At 41.4% G+C, this 17619-nt stretch overlaps 1 protein-coding gene across 1 annotated transcript in view; it reads right to left on the reverse strand.

Annotated features, from left to right (window-relative positions):
* Positions 1–17619, reverse strand: part of LOC137248420 (zinc finger protein 729-like) — a 417415-nt gene that overhangs the window by 380630 nt on the left and 19166 nt on the right. The window contains exon 6 of the mRNA XM_067779358.1: positions 5483–5644. Within this exon, the coding sequence (XP_067635459.1) occupies positions 5483–5644 (162 nt within the window). The remainder of the gene's footprint in view (positions 1–5482; positions 5645–17619) is intronic.

A 17619-nucleotide genomic window follows, 5' to 3' on the forward strand; every position in this document is an offset into this window, starting at 1 on the left:
CTCTCAAGGGATCGCTAGCGCAATTTATAGCTTATCCAACCCAATTATAAACCCTACTTACCAATGTTTCTTTAGCAGGCGAGGTCCTTGCGACCTCAAGTTCTTCATGGAACTCGGGGATGGGGGCGGGGTGGCCTACACGGCGCAATGTGGTCATATTAAATCGTTCCCGAGATGGTCGGGCTTCTATCTTAATGGTAGTGGCCGCCGGAACGTACCGGGTCTATATCCGGAAAGGACCATCAACATCGATTACAATCCCAACAACATCGATTACAATCCCAAACTCTTCCCAAGGCAGTCGGTTCTATGTACCGGAGCGACTCGAGATTTTTCCCAACCAAGGACTGTCATTTCAGCGTAACCCCATTAAATTTGTTGTGTCCCTCCCAGCAGCTCCTTTCATCGGGACTACTCCATTCTCTCCTGCTCCGGGAAGGTGTCGAGCCCTATCCGGGTCCGTCTCCTGACCCCGGTCCTGAGAAGTGGTTTTTCTGCGTTTGTCGGAAAAGATGAACCATCCCTTGCATGTGACAGGTTGTTCTGGGCTAGATCCCAAAACCCGACATCCTCGTAACTTCAATACATCTTTTGTGGCTCCTTGCTGTTCACGCCCAAGAGCGTCCCGTAGTCTACGCCGCATTAAGAATTATGCAGCGCTTGAGTGCAGTGATCGACCCAACCAACCGCGAAAGCGAGCGTGGAAGAATGTCGAAGACAACCGTCAACCGACAAGCGTCAAACCCCGAATATACCAATACTTGAAAGTAGCGACAAATGACGAGGGCCTGCTTATGCTTGTCTGGATCAAACGTTGTGTTGGCAGGTGCCGGATCTCGTCATAGTGCTAATGGATATGTTCTGTAACCCGCGTGGAGGTGGGGCTAGATCAAGCAGCTGTTTGCTAGGATGGCCTGGTTTGTGGCAATTTCACAAAAACTGGTAGTGTGACACCATCGACGTGAACGTCCAATATTTGCGACATCTATTCCTTCCACGTCGTAAACAGAGCTTACTTACTTACTTAATTGGCGCTTAACCGCTTAAACGGTTATGGCCGTCCAACAAGGCGCGCCACTCGCTCGCTCAATTGCTCACACCAAGGGAGTTTAAATCGTTTTCCACCGGGTTCTTCCAACGGAATGGAGGACGCCCTCTACCTCTGCTTCCATAGGCGGGTTCCGATAGAAAGACTTTCTTGGCCGGATCGTCATCTTTCATTTGCATAACATGGCTTATCCAGCGAAGCCGCTGCGTTTTAATTCGCTGAACTATGTTGATGTCTGCGTATAGCTCGTACAGCTCATCGTTAAATCTTCTTCGGTACTCGCCATCGCCAACGCGTAGAAGTCCATACATCTTTCAAAGAACTTTTCTCTCAAACACTCCCAGAGCCGTTTCATCTGATATTGTCATGGTCCATGTGTCTGCACCATATAGAAGGACGTGAACGATAAGTGACTTGTAGAGTATGATTTTCGTTTGCCGAGAGATGACTCTACTTTTCAATTGCCTACCTAGTCCAAAGTAGCATTTATTGGCAAGAGTGATTCTTCGCTGGATTTCAGAGCTGATGTTGTTGCTAATGTTGATGCTGGTTCCCAAATAAACGAAGTCTTTTACTATTTCGAAATTGTTGTTGTTGTTGTAGCAGTGCTTCGCCCCATCCAATAGGTGCGACCAGGGACACAACAAATCATTAAATCATACAAACAGATAAAATTGGTTAGTTCGTTGTAGTTCTATAAATAGAACAAAAACAGCAACAATACCAAAGTTTCTTTGAAAACCGCCGTACCAACAAGCATAGCTTTAACACATGATTGCATACGAAGTATGCAATGTGTAAAAGTTTAAAATATTCAAAAGAAGGCAATTGGGAAAAACTTTACAGCAACTAAGGCATGACGTAGCTGAATGCGTTTGTAACCATTTCAACTATCGTGGGAGTGCCGGTTCGACTCCCACTCCCGGGAGAAAGGCTTTGAAGAGATTTACAAGGTATAATCGAAACAGCTCTCGCCTTGTCCGTCCTGATGTCACGTTGTTTAAATTTTTCCCAAATTATTAAATAAATTATAAAATTAAAAATTGCTTCAAATAAATGTTTTCATACATTTAAAAAAAGCAATACGGGCAATCCCCGATTAAATCATACAAACAGACAAAATCGGTTAGTTCGTTGTAGTTCTATAAATAGAACAAAAACAGCAACAATACCAAAGTTTCTTTGAAAACCGCCGTACAAACAAGCATAGCTTTAACACATGATTGCATACGAAGTATGCAATGTGTAAAAGTTTAAAATATTCAAAAGAAGGCAATTGGGAAAAACTTTACAGCAACTAAGGCATGACGTAGCTGAATGCGTTTGTAACCATTTCAACTATCGTGGGAGTGCGGGTTCGACTCCCACTCCCGGGAGAAAAGGCTTTGAAGAGATTTACAAGGTATAATCGAAACAGCTCTCGCCTTGTCCGTCCTGATGTCACGTTGTTTAAATTTTTCCCAAATTATTAAATAAATTATAAAATTAAAAATTGCTTCAAATAAATGTTTTCATACATTTAAAAAAAGCAATACGGCAATCCCCGATTAAATCATATAAACGGGGTTACATTGAAATGGCAGCCCTTGGTCGGGAAAAGTCCCTAGTCTCTCCGATACGTAGAACCGACTGCCTTGGGAAGTGATTTCGAAATTATGGCTGCCAACTGTAGCGTGGTTGCCAAGGCGCATATGCGCTGACTCTTTGCTCGATGACAGCTTCGTTTTGTCCTCATTTACCACCAAACCCATCTTTACCGCTTCTTTTTCCAGTTTGGAGTAAGCAGAACTAACGGCGCGGGTGTTTAGACCGATGATATCAAAATCATCAGCATATGCCAGTTGTTGTTGTTGTAGCGATAAGGTTTCTCCCGAAGGCTTTGGGGAGTGTTATCGATGTGATGGTCCTTTGCCAGATATAGATCCGGTACGCTCCGGTACCATAGCACCATTAAGGCGCTAGCCCGACCATCTCGGGAACGATTTATGTGGCCACATTAAACCTTCAGGCCATTCCCTCCCTCCGCACCCCAAGTTCCATGAGGAGCTTGGGGTCGCCACAGCCTCGTCTGTTAGTGAAACAAGATTCGCCGCGGATAGGTGAGGTTGACAATTAGGTTTGGAGAAGCTGGCAACCAGAAGGGTTGCGCTACACAGCCCTTGAATCTGGTATTTTAGTCGCCTCTTATGACAGGCATACCTACCGCGGGTATATTCTGATCTCCTAACCCGCTGGGGAGAGCATATGCCAGTCATTGCACACTTTTATAAATATTGTTCCAGAGCGGTTAAGTTCTGCAGCTAGTAAACATAGAGGGCGTGGATTTTGTCGGTAATAATGCCAGGTTGCGCGAGGTGAAGAAACTAGAATATCTGGGAAATAGCTGTTTATTTTAGAAACTAATTCATCAATTGATGTGCCAGGTCCTGTTGCCATAAGCGTGCAGTCGTCAGCATAGGAAATAATAGTAACTTCTTCTGGTGGGGGTTTCCAACATCTTCGCTACTGGCGAAAGGAGTGATATTGAGTGGATATGAGTCGCCTTCGTTAGTAAAAGGTGAAAGACTAGAGCAGGGGTAGACTGTTAATACTCGTTGCGGGAAAGGAGTCAAACGACGCGTATTTGCCTCGATAGCAATAATCTGAAGGCGGTAAAGAAATGAGATATTTGCAGTTAATGTTGGGAATTTTCATGCGGCTTTTGTAATATTGTACCCAGGTGTGTGCGGACGGAAGAAAAGTGTTCTGCAAAAAATACTATGAATCTCGCCCCTTGTTTCGGAGGGACCCGGGTTAATTCTTCAGTTTTTCGTTAATATCTTTTGAAAGACTCAACATTTTCCGTCTTCGGATTATTAATACTTAGGTCAAGACGCGTCTTTTGACACATCTCCTGATATTTTTGGACGCGTATTAGCACTCGATCCCTGTTCTAGGCTTTCATCGAAAAAAAAATTAAAAAAATGGAAACCTAGATCTGGCATTGCACCGACGGCCTTTGCATGGAAATTCAAGACCCAAACCACTGCGTCTGCTGTAAACAAAACTTGCAATATTACCATAAGCATTGTAATCGAATAGAAACAAGCCTCGAAAACAAAATGCAAATAGAACGTGTAGGGTACGTTATTCGCAATTTTTTAATATGTACCATTTTTAATACATAGATATCGCACACTAACTACAAAAGAGTCATAACTTAAAATTTTCAAGATCGGGTTTTCCATAAACCAATTCACAGTACACATCTCTAAATGCCCCTTAAATTTCGTTGTCATTATTTTCTTCTTTAACTGGAAAATTACCCTTATGCCAGTTTTGGTGTTGATTGCATCGCTTGTGCTATATCAACTAATGAGTAATATGTTTAGTTGTGTCAATGTGCTTAAGAACAAGTGAACAGTTTTTTATGCATACATTTTTTTTTATTATTATATTCTGAAATTAAAGTGTAATGTTCATTAATATATCTTTGTTTGTAATATAACATTGTTGAAATCTCGATATATCTTAAATTTTATCTTTTGAGTTGTGTATTTATATATCTTTTATATTATGCAGTCCACCATAATTTGTCGTCGACTTTAAATAATAAATAAATAACTAAAAAAGCGTATTATTTTGAATTCTGACTATCTTGTTGCAAAAAACTTTTAACTTTGTTATGTAGTAATTAAAATTGTGTCTTTTTATACGTAAATAATGAGTTAATTTGCTTGTATTATTGTGAAATGTGCATTTTTTGATGAAATAATTGTGAAGGTAGTTTTCTTAGAAATAGTCATAATTCAAAATTGCTATATATTTTGTCCGTAAACAAAAAATTACAACAAAATTTCGTCAATTCATTTTATAATGAAGGTCTCCTTCTTTGTAAAACTGGATTTCAGTATAACATTACAGACGTTTTCACATAAACCGTTTTTCTTCTTTCCTGAACATTTACATTTTTCAAGTTGACTCTTTTGTAGTTAGTGTGCGATATGTATATATACTTGCACAATTTTTCATATGACAGATAAATTTATTTATTTATATAATATTTCTTTATATTTTTTTTGGTTTTTGCGAGTTTATGACATTACCCCAAAAATTTACGCAGATTTCGTGTTGGGGTTGATGATTTTAGGGTTTTTTTTAAGCTGGAAATTTTGTGTTTGTGTATTTAGTGTTAGTCCCCTTTTCAAAGGGTTTACATAGGCGTCATTTGCATCTTCTTTTACCTTTGCTACTCGACTGTCAGGATATAAATGCATCGCAAGAAAATACACTAACTTTAAATACGATAAAGAAATATATCGCATAGGTGGATCATAATTTCAGGCCAAATGCGATGAAATACGATCAAATTATTTCTAAAAAGCGTCGCATATGGAATTTGGAACCCAAACTTACGCTTCTGGTCCAGTGTAAATGTTACATAAGAAAACTTACCGCATTTCACAAATATCACATTTATAAGGCTTTTCGCCGCTATGGATTCGTTTATGTTCCCTTAAATAACTTTTTCGATAAAAACATTTACCACAAATATCGCACTCCAGTTCGTTGCCTAGATGTTTAACTTGTTTGCCTTCTTCAAGATTTTCTTTACATCTGAATAAATAAAAAACACAGATAATCAAAGGAACGAAGTTATTTTAAGATATAAGAATAGGTTAGATGCATATTATCATGATAGAGTTTGTTAAAATATGACGTCCAATATCGTCAATGGAATTGACATCAATTCATAATTTAATTATTATATAATACTAGCAGACCCGTCAGAAGTTGTTCTGCCCTAAATTTGGTCTATCTGCATACATTTTAATAAGCTTTTTCCGTCCAACTCTGCCCACTCCCTCTTCACTTTTTCTTATTCCTTTTATTCAGTCCACCCGCCGTCTTTTTTGCTTCATATATCTCTATCTTCGTCTCATTCTAACTCTTTCTCAGCCTCCTTCCTCCTTTTCTCTTCTAGCAAGTTCTTCTCATTCTTCTTCATCCCTTATTTCCAGTCCCAGAGGGTGCTATGTATTTTGTTCCAGTCCCATTCCGAGTCCCAGTCCCACTCCGAGTCTCAGTCCCAGTCCTAGGTCTAATCGCAGCCCCAGTCCGTCTCTGGTCTTCTACATAGAAAACAAGATCGTAAATACAAGTCGAATAGGACGTATGTAAATATGTATGTGGGTATTATTAATTCATCTCGCTATTTCGGCTTCGCATGTATATTTATCAGTTTTGCCACGTTGATGCGAAAAAATCAAATATCACAATGAAAATTATTATAAAGCTCTCAGCAACAGCTTTCATTTGATATCCATATAACACACATTCTAGGGGTATCCGGGTCCACGTTTTGGCCTATATCTCGAGACCCTAGTCACCCAGCGGTATAAAAATTACTCTGTACTAAAGCATACATCAACAGCTTCAATTTGAAACGCATAATGTAAAAGCACATCCTAGTGTTACCCTGATCCACGTTTTGAGCCATATCTCGAGACGCTAGTCACAAATAGGTATGAAAATTACCCCGTACTAAATCACTCATCAACAGCTTTCATTTGTTATCCATATTTTATAAACACATTTTAGGGGTACCCGCGCCCACGTTTTCGCCTATATCTGGAGACCCTATTCACCCAGGGGTACGAAAAATACCCCGTATCGAAGTACTCAGCTTCATTGATACCATTTGATACCCATATTGTACAAACACATGCCAGGATTAGCCAGGTCCACGTTTTGATCTCAAGTCCCTAGCCAGAACGGGATAAAAATTATCCGTCTCCTGCGTCTAAGCTACCTCTCCACCAATTTTCAGCCAAATCGGTTCATCCGTTCTTCAGTTATAAATAGTATAACTAACACCACTTTCTTTTATATACATATATAGATAATATGAATTTTTACCTTAGCTAAGTAACTCGTGGCCGATTATGCTAATACCAAAAATTTTAAAAATAAGGACGATAGAATTTCACTGTATTTCAACTCAGCAACACGTGGCGGTTCTGTTATTAAATTGTAGGTTATATTTTTAACATACCGCCATCTATAATAATGCTTAGGTAAGGTGCAAACGAGGCTACGCGTCATAGACGCGTATTAGGGTGCGTCCATGTCAGAGATGCGATAAGCGATAAGAGCGCCGATCAGAGCAGCGACAAGAGCATAGTGTCGAGGTTTAGTTTTGTGTGGTATATATAACACAGCTGCGATAAGAGAGTTAGTTGCATTTGCAATTTAAGTTTTGAAAAGTGAACAGCTATAATATTTATAATAATGAGTGATTCAGAGGAAGAAAATATGTTGTTTACTTACTTACTTACTTAATTGGCGCTTAACCGTCTAAACGATTATGGCCGTCCAACAAGGCGAGTCAGCCGCTCCTTCGCTCTGCCAACCGGCGCCAATTGGTCACGCCAAGGGAGTTTAAATCGTTTTCCACCTGATCCTTCCAACGGAGTGGGGGCCGCCCTCTACCTCTGCTTCCATAGGCGGGTTCCGATAGAAACACTTTCTTGGCCGGAGCATCATCTTTCACTCGCATAACATGGCACAACAGGCCAATCTTGCAAGAGGAGCGATTGATGCTTACAATAAGGTACGTACGAATAATTTTTGTGGAGAAAATTTAACAAATTCAATTATTAATTAAATCAATTAAATTGATATTTTAAGCACCAATTTTACAATAAAAAACATGAAAACATATTATTGCACTTAGTTGTTGTATTTAATTGTTTGGATATCTGTTGCCACACTTTATCCAAAAACAACCTGTTGTGGTGATTGGATCTTTTTGATCCCAAATTATAGGTTTTGAAAATACTGCACTTATAAAATCTTCTGTGTCCATCATCGATAATATCGAAGAAATTACTGACCTACAATTTCTACGCTCTTATCGATGATAGCTAGCGAAGAGTGAGTTAGCGCGCTGCTCCGACATGCACACTTCTATTAAAATACATGCATTAATTTTCTCCGCTTCGCTCTTATCAACGCTCTTATCGCTTATCGCATCTCTGACATGCACGCACCCTTAGACGCTGCAGGCGAAATCTGTACGCTTTGATGTAGAACACATGTACTTGAATGGAGAGCTGCACACGAAGCGTAAGCTGCATGAAAGCGACAAAGCATGAAAGCTTCATGTAGCTAAGCGTACAGCAATGTTGGTCACTGAGCGTACGTACGCTTGAAAAACAGGAAGAACAAGATGTTTGTTTACATTTTTTGTATGCAAATTTGTGTAATTAGTTTATTTAGTTAATAAAAGGGCGTGAAAGGTATATTACCAAAGCAAAAAAGAGTATTCAACACCATAAAAGCCTGGTTAGACATTGTTGAAGCGATTAAAAATCTAAAAAGTGTTGGAAACTAGAAATCACTTTTTTCTCTAGTCCGTGGTGGTGTAAAGTTGCCTTTCATAATTTACAAAGGCACGGGGATGCAAACAACTTTTAATACCTATTTTCCTTTGGTTTAGGGGATGGATATACCTGAAGAAATTTAAATGAGAAATCATAGCTACATGTCCTATCTTGTACGTGTCTATGAAGCTACGCCTCGTGTGCATCTTGCCTTACTCAATTAAGTCAACATATGTCGCCATATGTAAGAATCATTTGGAGCTAATAGATAATTGTGACTGTCAAATAATAGACAAATATTTTCAATAAAATAATATTGCGACTATAAACTGAGGATAGGTTACATTATCCTATATTTCAAGTTAGATCAAGCTACACACGGGGTGCAAAACAAATTCAAAATGACACCTGATTTTTATATATAAAGATATATGTAATTTTTTTAGCCATTAGTTCATTAATTAGTGCACAACATGAAATATTGTGGATAAGTGCAAGTGTGTTGACTTCTTTCCGACAGGCACTAGATTAAGTTAGCATAACGGAAAAATCTGGGTGGCCATTGTTGTTGAAAACGGTCAATTAGTGTTTGTGCGGGGACATAAAATATTGAAACAGGGTTTATGTAGTCACAAAAGTGTTGCTCCTATTCCTATATCCTATATCATGGCGAAAGTTGTTCAGTTCAGAGTTATTGATTTTCATTAATTAATTTATTACATGGCGGCCAGCGTGGTGTGATGGTAGCGTGCTCCGCCTATCACACCGTATGCCCTGGGTTCGCACCCCGGGCAAAGCAACATCAAAATTTTAGAAATAAGGTTTTTCAATTAGAATAAAATTTTTCTAAGCGGGGTCGCCCCTCGGCAGTGTTTAGCAAGAGCTCCGGGTGTATTTCTGCCATGAAAAGCTCTCAGTGAAAACTCATCTGCCTTGCAGATGCCGTTCGGAGTCGGCATAAAACATGTAGGTCCCTTCCGGCCAATTTGTAGGGAAAATCAAGAGGAGCACGACGCAAATTGGAAGAGAAGCTCGGCCTTAGATCTCTTCGGAGGTTATCGCGCCTTACATTTATTTTTTATCTTTTTAATCAATTTATTACATGAGATTACTCCTGTAAGCATAAAAAGCATAGAAAACGTAGTTTTTCAAATTATTGTGAACAAATTTTTAACCTCAACAACAAAGTATATTGCTCAAATATTTTCTAGTATTTCTGAATCTCTATACCCAAGTTCATTATATTTGTGTAATACAAGAATATGGTAGCAGCATTTTTAAATGAAATGTAATAGTCAAACTTTCATTCATTCATATGTTTGCCTGCTTCTTTGGTTTGCTTCCACTCACAGCACCGTTTTATTTGCGGGAGACTTTCACAGCGACAGAAATTAATGCGGATATACATAGGCGCTTTGCTGGTGTTGCATCGATCTGATATTTTGGCAGGCCCACAATATAAAAACGAGACTCCTTGCCATTTTCTTCGCTTTGAAGCGACGAAAGGGTTGTAAATCCTCCTTTGAGAATTTCTCAATTTGTTGAGTCCCTTAACATTCAACAAACTTTGCTTAGCAAGATTAAGGAGAGGCCATAAATTTAACTCATCTGTCGGGCGAAGCATCGAAATATTTTCATAAGCGCTTTGGTTGCGTGCCTACGATTTGACAACGCCATACGAACAACAATGAAATGCCTTGCGTTATCTCTGCTTTGAAGGGACAAAAGCTTTTATATAATTTTGGCAATTTATGTATTTGTGTAAACAGCCATATATTCCTGTGGAAATCATGGCACACGTTTAGCGTTTTATATTTTGTTAAGTGTCTCTAGACTTGTTTGACTCTAATTTAATAAATTTTCCTTATGTTTCCGCACTGTTGAATGCTACAAATCCTCTATTATTTATATTTCCGCTGAAATATATGCAGCTATTTCATCTGTAAATACTACAAATTTTTATCAAGCTATAAAATGCAACTCAGCTTAAAGCAGTCTTACGTACCAAAAATGCAACTCTAGACCTGAGATTTGCATCAGGTGAGCGAGGCTGTTTGTAAGTTTGACGTTTAGCGATTAGTTGACACACTTGGTACTGAACACAATGTGAAATATCACCTGGTGTTACAAAATACTTCTCTTTAGGACCTAGGTGGCACAGTGCAATAAATTTCTGTTTTAAGTGCTGATGGAAGCATTTTCTACTATCACTAAATATTTAGTAGTACATATCTATACAGAATAATTTGGCATTCAAAGTTCTAAAAACCTAATAATTTTTTTATTTATTGTATCTAAAAAATAAAACGAGTAAAAATGTACGCGTGGTCTGCTTTCCCCTCGTATTTGAATACTTCCTAAAGAAACAACATTCGCCACGGGTAGGTGAGGTTGACAATTGGGCTGAATAAGCTATAAATTGCGCTGGCAAACCCTTTAAATGGTTGCCTTCACAACCCTTTGAATAATTTGGGTATTTGGTCGCCTCTTACGACAGGCATACATGCCGCTTGTTTAGGCTAAGCTTCCTAACCAGAGTGTGAAACACAAAACTCTTTCGAATAGTGCGTGCATTTGTGCCGGCACACTAAGCTGTCTTTATAAGTGACTTGTAGAGCATGATTTTCGTTTGCAGAGAGAGCACTTTGCTTTTCAATTGCCTACCTAGTCAAAAGTAGCATTTATTGGCAAGAGTTATTCGCAATAACACTTATATTTTTCGGTTTTTCATGAAGATCTTTTGTTACAGAGGTCAAAATATGTTTTTTGTCAACTTAGCCGCTATTTTCAGAAGCGAATTAGCATTCGGCCGTGGTTCTAGACTTTGCAATGCAATCCGTGTAATCCGAGCACTGTTTGCAAGACAAAGCGAGTCCCCCTAATGTTTTAAAATATTGCAAATCGTTCAAACAAAATGGTAAAAAGATTTGCCCAAATCGACAAATTTTCCTTTGAATAAGGCTTAAAGGGCAAATTGCAAGCACCAAAAAATATAAAGAAACCGCCTTGTTGTGCACTTAACTCAAAATTGCTCTATATATATGTAACTGCGTTCCAATACGTCGCCCATTTTATTGGAAACAGATGTAATTCAAAATTTTGATTTGTTGGAAAAGCGCAAACAAAGTTTTATTTTTCCATAGACCCTCATTATAGACTTGAGATTGAAAGGCATATATGTCCCCTATTTTGGTGTTTATGAGTATTCTATAAATGTCAGCATAATCTTCTTAGTTGGTATTATTGGTATATCGCAAAATCTAAAGAAGTCAACATTTTGAGTTGAATCAGTTTAGAATTAAACGTGCGATGCGTGGGCTTCCCACGGCAGCCGGGTCTTCGTACAGGAGCGACTCGGGATTTTTTTCCCGACCATCTCAGTGTAACCCCATTTAATTTGTTGCGTACCTTCCACAAATTGTCATCCTTGGAGCAGCTCCTAGCAGCTGGACTGCTCCATACCCTTCTGCTCCGGGAAGGTATTGAACCTAACACCGGTCCCAGGCTGTGGTGCTGCTGCATATGTCGGAAAAAGATTTACCTTAGGCAGTCATACTCTTGTCAGTGTGTCTCGTGTAAAATATGGTTGCATCGGTCGGGCTATTCTGGTCTAGAACCCAACGTTCGTCGGCCCGAAACTTCTATAAAACTTCAACCGTCCGCTGTTGGTCGCGCCAAACGACGCTTACACCTAATGCGGCCGCTACTACCCATCACTACAATTTACGTAGCATGGATAGTAGCAATGCCGGGCACCAGCTTTTACCCCCGTCCCTCCCCTCCCTTTGCGACACTCATACTCGCGTAAGAAAGAGTCATCAACTCCTTGTCCCCCACACCGTGTGTTCCGTATGCCGGCTCAGATTGCCGTATGCCACCTTCATAGATGCTCTGGGCTTACATACGGAAATCGTCTGACCGGCACATTCGTTACACCTTGCTGCCAAAACACTAATACCAACTCCCTGACACCAGGTACACCAGCAGCAATCGCCTACATCCTTCAAGGCGCCTTCATCCATCTCTGACTCCCAGAGTGACGACTGCCCCACTATGCACTTTAGAATTCTGCAACTTAATTGTAACGGTTTAGCCGGCAAGATCGCAGAGATAGTTGACAACATGAATAAAAATAATATCCATATTGCCGCAATTCAAGATCGCACAAGGGGAAATGGTGGTGACCTTGCCTTACCACTCATCACTCCGTGCAATATAGTCTATTTCATTCCAACATCAGCCGCAGGGATAATACCTTAGAAAGTCATCCGGTCAGGCGATGTTGAGCTAGAAATAATTTGCATCTATATTCCCCCTCCCACCTGCTGACCAAGTGGCTATCACCCTGGTATAAGTACTCTACTCTGTGGCGAAAACCGTTTTATCCTTGATTTCAACGCGCACCACGATCTCTGGCATTCCAGCCTGCCAGTCGACAGCAGATGCAGGCAGCTGGCAGAGCAAATAGACAAAACAACTATCTGCACGATAAACGGCGATGCCCCACCAGAATGGCAGGTAATTGCCATAGCTCACCTGACATCTCAATCGTCAGCGCAGGGCTCATAAATTGCGTTCAATGGCAACCGATGCTTACTCTAGCTTCTGATCTCCTGTCCATACTCCTTTCAATTGAGCGACCTGCCAATTTTATCACCTCTGAAAAGCGGACTTTCATTAATTTAAAAAAACCCAACTGGGAAAATTACACAACCATTAGAAACCAACATTTTCTGTTCTTCCTGTTCCGACCGATGTCCGGCAGGGCGAGCGTCCGTTCCGCAAGGTCATCTTGTTGTTGTTGTTGTTGTAGTAGTCAGATCAAGGTCATCGCTTCAGCTTCTGCACGCTTCATCCCGGCCGGTAGAATACCTGAAATCATACCGCATATCCCGGCCGAAGCCGCAAATTTAGCAAGAGAACGTGACCTTGCCAGACTGCTACAACAACAACAACAACAACCTTGCCAGACACCTCAACCCTAGAAACCCCCTTATTAGGAGTCTTAATTTGGATATCATGCGGTTGGTAAATGAACATAAACGTACCAAATGGGAAGAGCATCTAAAGAACTGCAACCTCTCTGCGGGCGTTGGTAAATTGTGGTCATACGTCAAATCCTTGTCTAATCCTACCAAACACAACGACAAAGTTTTTTCTATAACCTTCGGTGACAAAACTTTATCCGATTCGAAGAAATGCGCGAGCGGCTTTTGCCGTCAATTTGTAATGCATTCTTCTGTAGACAAAGCCAGACGTCGTGCTAGCAGACGAGCCCATAAACATAAACACGAGGTCCCACCCATTACCATCACCCCCACAGAGGTTGAAGCAGCAATCCGGAAGGCCAGGCCCTCAAAGTCGATTGTCCCCGACGAAATAGCCATGCCAATGCTTAAAAACCTTGGCGATGATGTAATAAAATATCTAACATATGTTTTCAACCTGTCACTGGAATCCTTCGTCATCCTGGAAAATGGGAAGGATAATCCCGCTCCGAAAGCCTGGAAAATGAGGCGAGTTGTTGTTGTTGTTGTAGCAGCGCTTCGCCCCATCCAATAGTCCGAAGAAACTTGCTGTTTCAACAAGGGCGGACCATAATGAGAGAGGTATTTGAGGCGTGGGTTCCACATTACAATTGAAGGGATGGTTGGTGTCATTTGGGGACACGTTGCAAGCAGGGCATACATTTTGTATGTCGGGGTTGATTCTGGACAGGTAAGAGTTTAACCTGTTACAGCATCCACATCGGAGTTGGGCTAGAGTGACTCGCGTTTCCCTGGGGAGTGTGCGTTCCTCTTCCGCAAGTTTAGGGTATTGCTCTTTGAGTACTGGATTCACCGGGCACTTCCTGACATAGAGGTCCGACGCATGTTTATGGAGTTCACCAAGGACCTGCTTATGTTTTTTGGCTTCATACGGCTGTGTTCTCAGGTGCCGTATTTCCTCATAGTGCTTACGGAGGTGACTCCTCAAGCCCCTGGGCGGTGTTGGCTCATCAATCAGATGTGTGTTGGGATGCCCAGGTTTCTGGGTATTCAAAAGAAACTGTTTGGTTAGCATTTCATTTCTTTCCCTTATTGGGAGTATTCTCGCCTCATTATTTAGATGATGTTCTGGGGACATAAGGAGACAACCCGTGGCGTTTCTGAGGGCAGTATTTTGGCAGGCCTGTAGCTTCTTCCAGTGGGTAATCTTTAGGCTTGGCGACCATATCGGGGAAGCATAGCATGCAATCGGCTGGCCAATTGCTTTTTAAGTGGTAGTGAGCGTTTCTTTATCTTTTCTCCCAAGTGCTGCCAGCAAGAGATTTGAGGATTTTATTACGGATTTTCGGTACAATTTCGGCTGCATGCTCACCAAAATGTAGATCCTGATCGAACGTCACACCCAAAATTTTGTGGTGTGGGACAGTCGTTAGCGTAGTGCCATTGACGTGGACGTGCAAAATGGTCCACATTTGGGACGTCCATGTTGTAAATAAGGCGGCCTATGATTTAGTCAGTGATAATGTCAGATTTCGCGAGGTGAAGAAACTGGAGAGATCAGGGAGGTAGCCGTTTATTTTGTTACATAGCTCATCGATCTGTGGGCCTGGGCCTGTGGCCATTATTGTGCAGTCATCGGCGTAGGAAACGATAGTAACTCCTTCTGGTGGCGAAGGTAGCTTTGATGTGTAGAATTTAAACAAAAGTGGGGATAGGACATCACCCTGTGGCACCCCTTGTTTAACTCTTCTTGGTTTAGATGTTTCGTTTCGAAATTGCACCGATGCCTGCCGTCCACCCAGATAATTCGCGGTCCACCTTTTAAGACTTGGGGGAAAGGTTGACCCTTCCAGGTCTTGCAGTAACGTGCTATGGTTGACCGTATCAAAAGCTTTTGATAGGTCTAGCGCAACGAGTACTGATCTATGGTGGGGTTTTTGATTTAAACCGCAATTTATCTGGGTGGTAATGGCATTTAGCGCGGTGGTAGTGCTGTGTAGTTTTCTAAAACCATGCTGATGAGAGGCGAGTGGCAAATTTGCCTTTAAATGGGGCTGTAAAATGGCTTCAAGCGTCTTGGCTACTGGCGATAGAAGAGATATCGGGCGATATGACTCTCCTATGTTAGCTGGTTTCCCAGGCTTTACTAGCGGGACCACCTTGGCCATTTTCCATTTTTCGGGAATGACAAAGGTGGAAAGAGACAGGTTGAAGACATATGCTGGGCTTTTAAGCATCGGAATGGCTATGCCGTCAAATCCCACCGCTTTAGATGGTTTAGCTTGACCGATGGCATCCTCAACCTCTTTGGCGGTGATGGTAATTGGGTACGCGTTGAATTTATGTTTGTGCGCGTGTCTGTTGGCCCTCCGTCTAGCTTTGTCAACCGTAGAATGAATTATATATTGTCGGTAAAAGGCGCTCGCGCATTTTTTCGCATCCGACAGCACTTTATCGCCAAAGGCGATGGAAATTTTGTCGTTATGCTTGGACGGATTCGATAGGGGCTTTACTTTACTTTGGGACGACCTGTCCCAGGGCCACAACAGCAATTGCGACATAGCCTCTCACAACCCAGGCGTAGTCACCCGTCACTTACTCCTAAAGTGACGACGTCTCCCCTGTTGCACTTCAGAATTCTGCAGTTAAACTGTAATGGATTAACTGGTAAGATCACGGAGATAGACGATTTCATGAAGCGGCACAACATCCGCATTGCTGCGACTTAGTGAGAGAGATTTAGTGAAATTCCGCTTATTCCAAATCTTCTGCTAACGTTCGAATCGCTAAACTGTTGAATAAATAACTCCAATATTCAATAACGCAAAAATGGTCTTTATTATACTACTTTGAAAGTACTTCACAACCAATAGCGTGCTTAAATCAAACTGAATACGGACTACTCAGCTTCTGCTGCTTTTATACTCTCTGCCCAAATGACGTTTCTTCTTCTAGAATCCTCTACCTGGTCACCAGCCGTACGCGCGTTTATTTGTAGTGTGTAACGATATGCGTGTGTATATGTGAGCGAAGTAGTAGCTGATGATGACATGCGTTTGTGAGTATCTCTCTGCTGCTTGTATGTACATATGTGTGTACCTGATGACTAATTTTTTTACGTACATACAAGTTTGTGAGTATCTCTCTGCTGCTTGTATGTATGTGTGTACATGATGACTAATTTGTTTACGTACATACAAGTGTGGCAGCTTTCTTTATTGTTGTTGTGGCTTTATTTACCTAGTATCAGATTAGTGATGTGAGTATCACTTAGTGTCACTAATATTCGTCACAATATATTTGATCCCGACATCGGCCGCAGGGACAATGTCCTGGAACATATGTCCGGTCAGGCGATGTAACCCTATAAATCATCAGCATCTACATCCCTCCTGCCACCTGCTGCCCCAGTGGATACCGCCCTAATATTAGTGCGTTACTCACTGGCGACAATCGCATTATCTTAGGCGATTTCAATGCCCATTACGATCTATGGAATTCAAACTTGCGGGCGGACAGTAGGGGTGAGATGTTGGAGGATCAAATAGAAGAATCGACGTTCTGCACAATAAACGGACACGCCCCCACTCGTATGGTAGGAAGCTGTCACAGTTCGCCAGATATATCAATAGTGAGCGCAGGACTCGTAAACTGCGTCAACTGGCAGCCGATGGTAAAATTGGCATCCGACCACCTGCCAATACTTGTCTCGTTCGAGCGTACCGCCGACTTCATCGTGTCTGATAAACGCACTTTCATACACTTTAAAAAAGGAAAGTGGGAAGAATATAAATCCTTTACAGACTGCCGCTTTGTTGCCCTCCCTATCCCGACTGATGCTCGCCAAGGGGAACGTGCTTTCCTCAAGGCAATTGAATCCGCCGCGGCTAGCTTTATTACCGGCGGAAGAATTCCCGAAATCCTGCCTCACTTTCCGGCGGAGCCCGCAAATTTAGCGATGTGACCTTATAAGACAGCTCGATCACGGCGACCCCCAAATAAGGGACATAAACCAACAGATCAGATTGCTTGTGGATGAACACAAGCGGGCGAAATGGGAGGAGCATATTAGAAGCTGTAACCTCTCTGCCGGTGTGGGTAAGCTTTGGTCCACCGTAAAGTCTCTATCGAATCCCTCCTAGCATAAAGACAAAATTTCCATCGCTTTTGGCGATAAAGTGCTGTCGGATGCGAAAAAATGCGCGAGCGCCTTTTACCG

This window comes from Eurosta solidaginis, chromosome 4, assembly GCF_040869045.1.
Source record: "Eurosta solidaginis isolate ZX-2024a chromosome 4, ASM4086904v1, whole genome shotgun sequence".
Taxonomy (NCBI): Eukaryota; Metazoa; Arthropoda; class Insecta; order Diptera; family Tephritidae; genus Eurosta; species Eurosta solidaginis.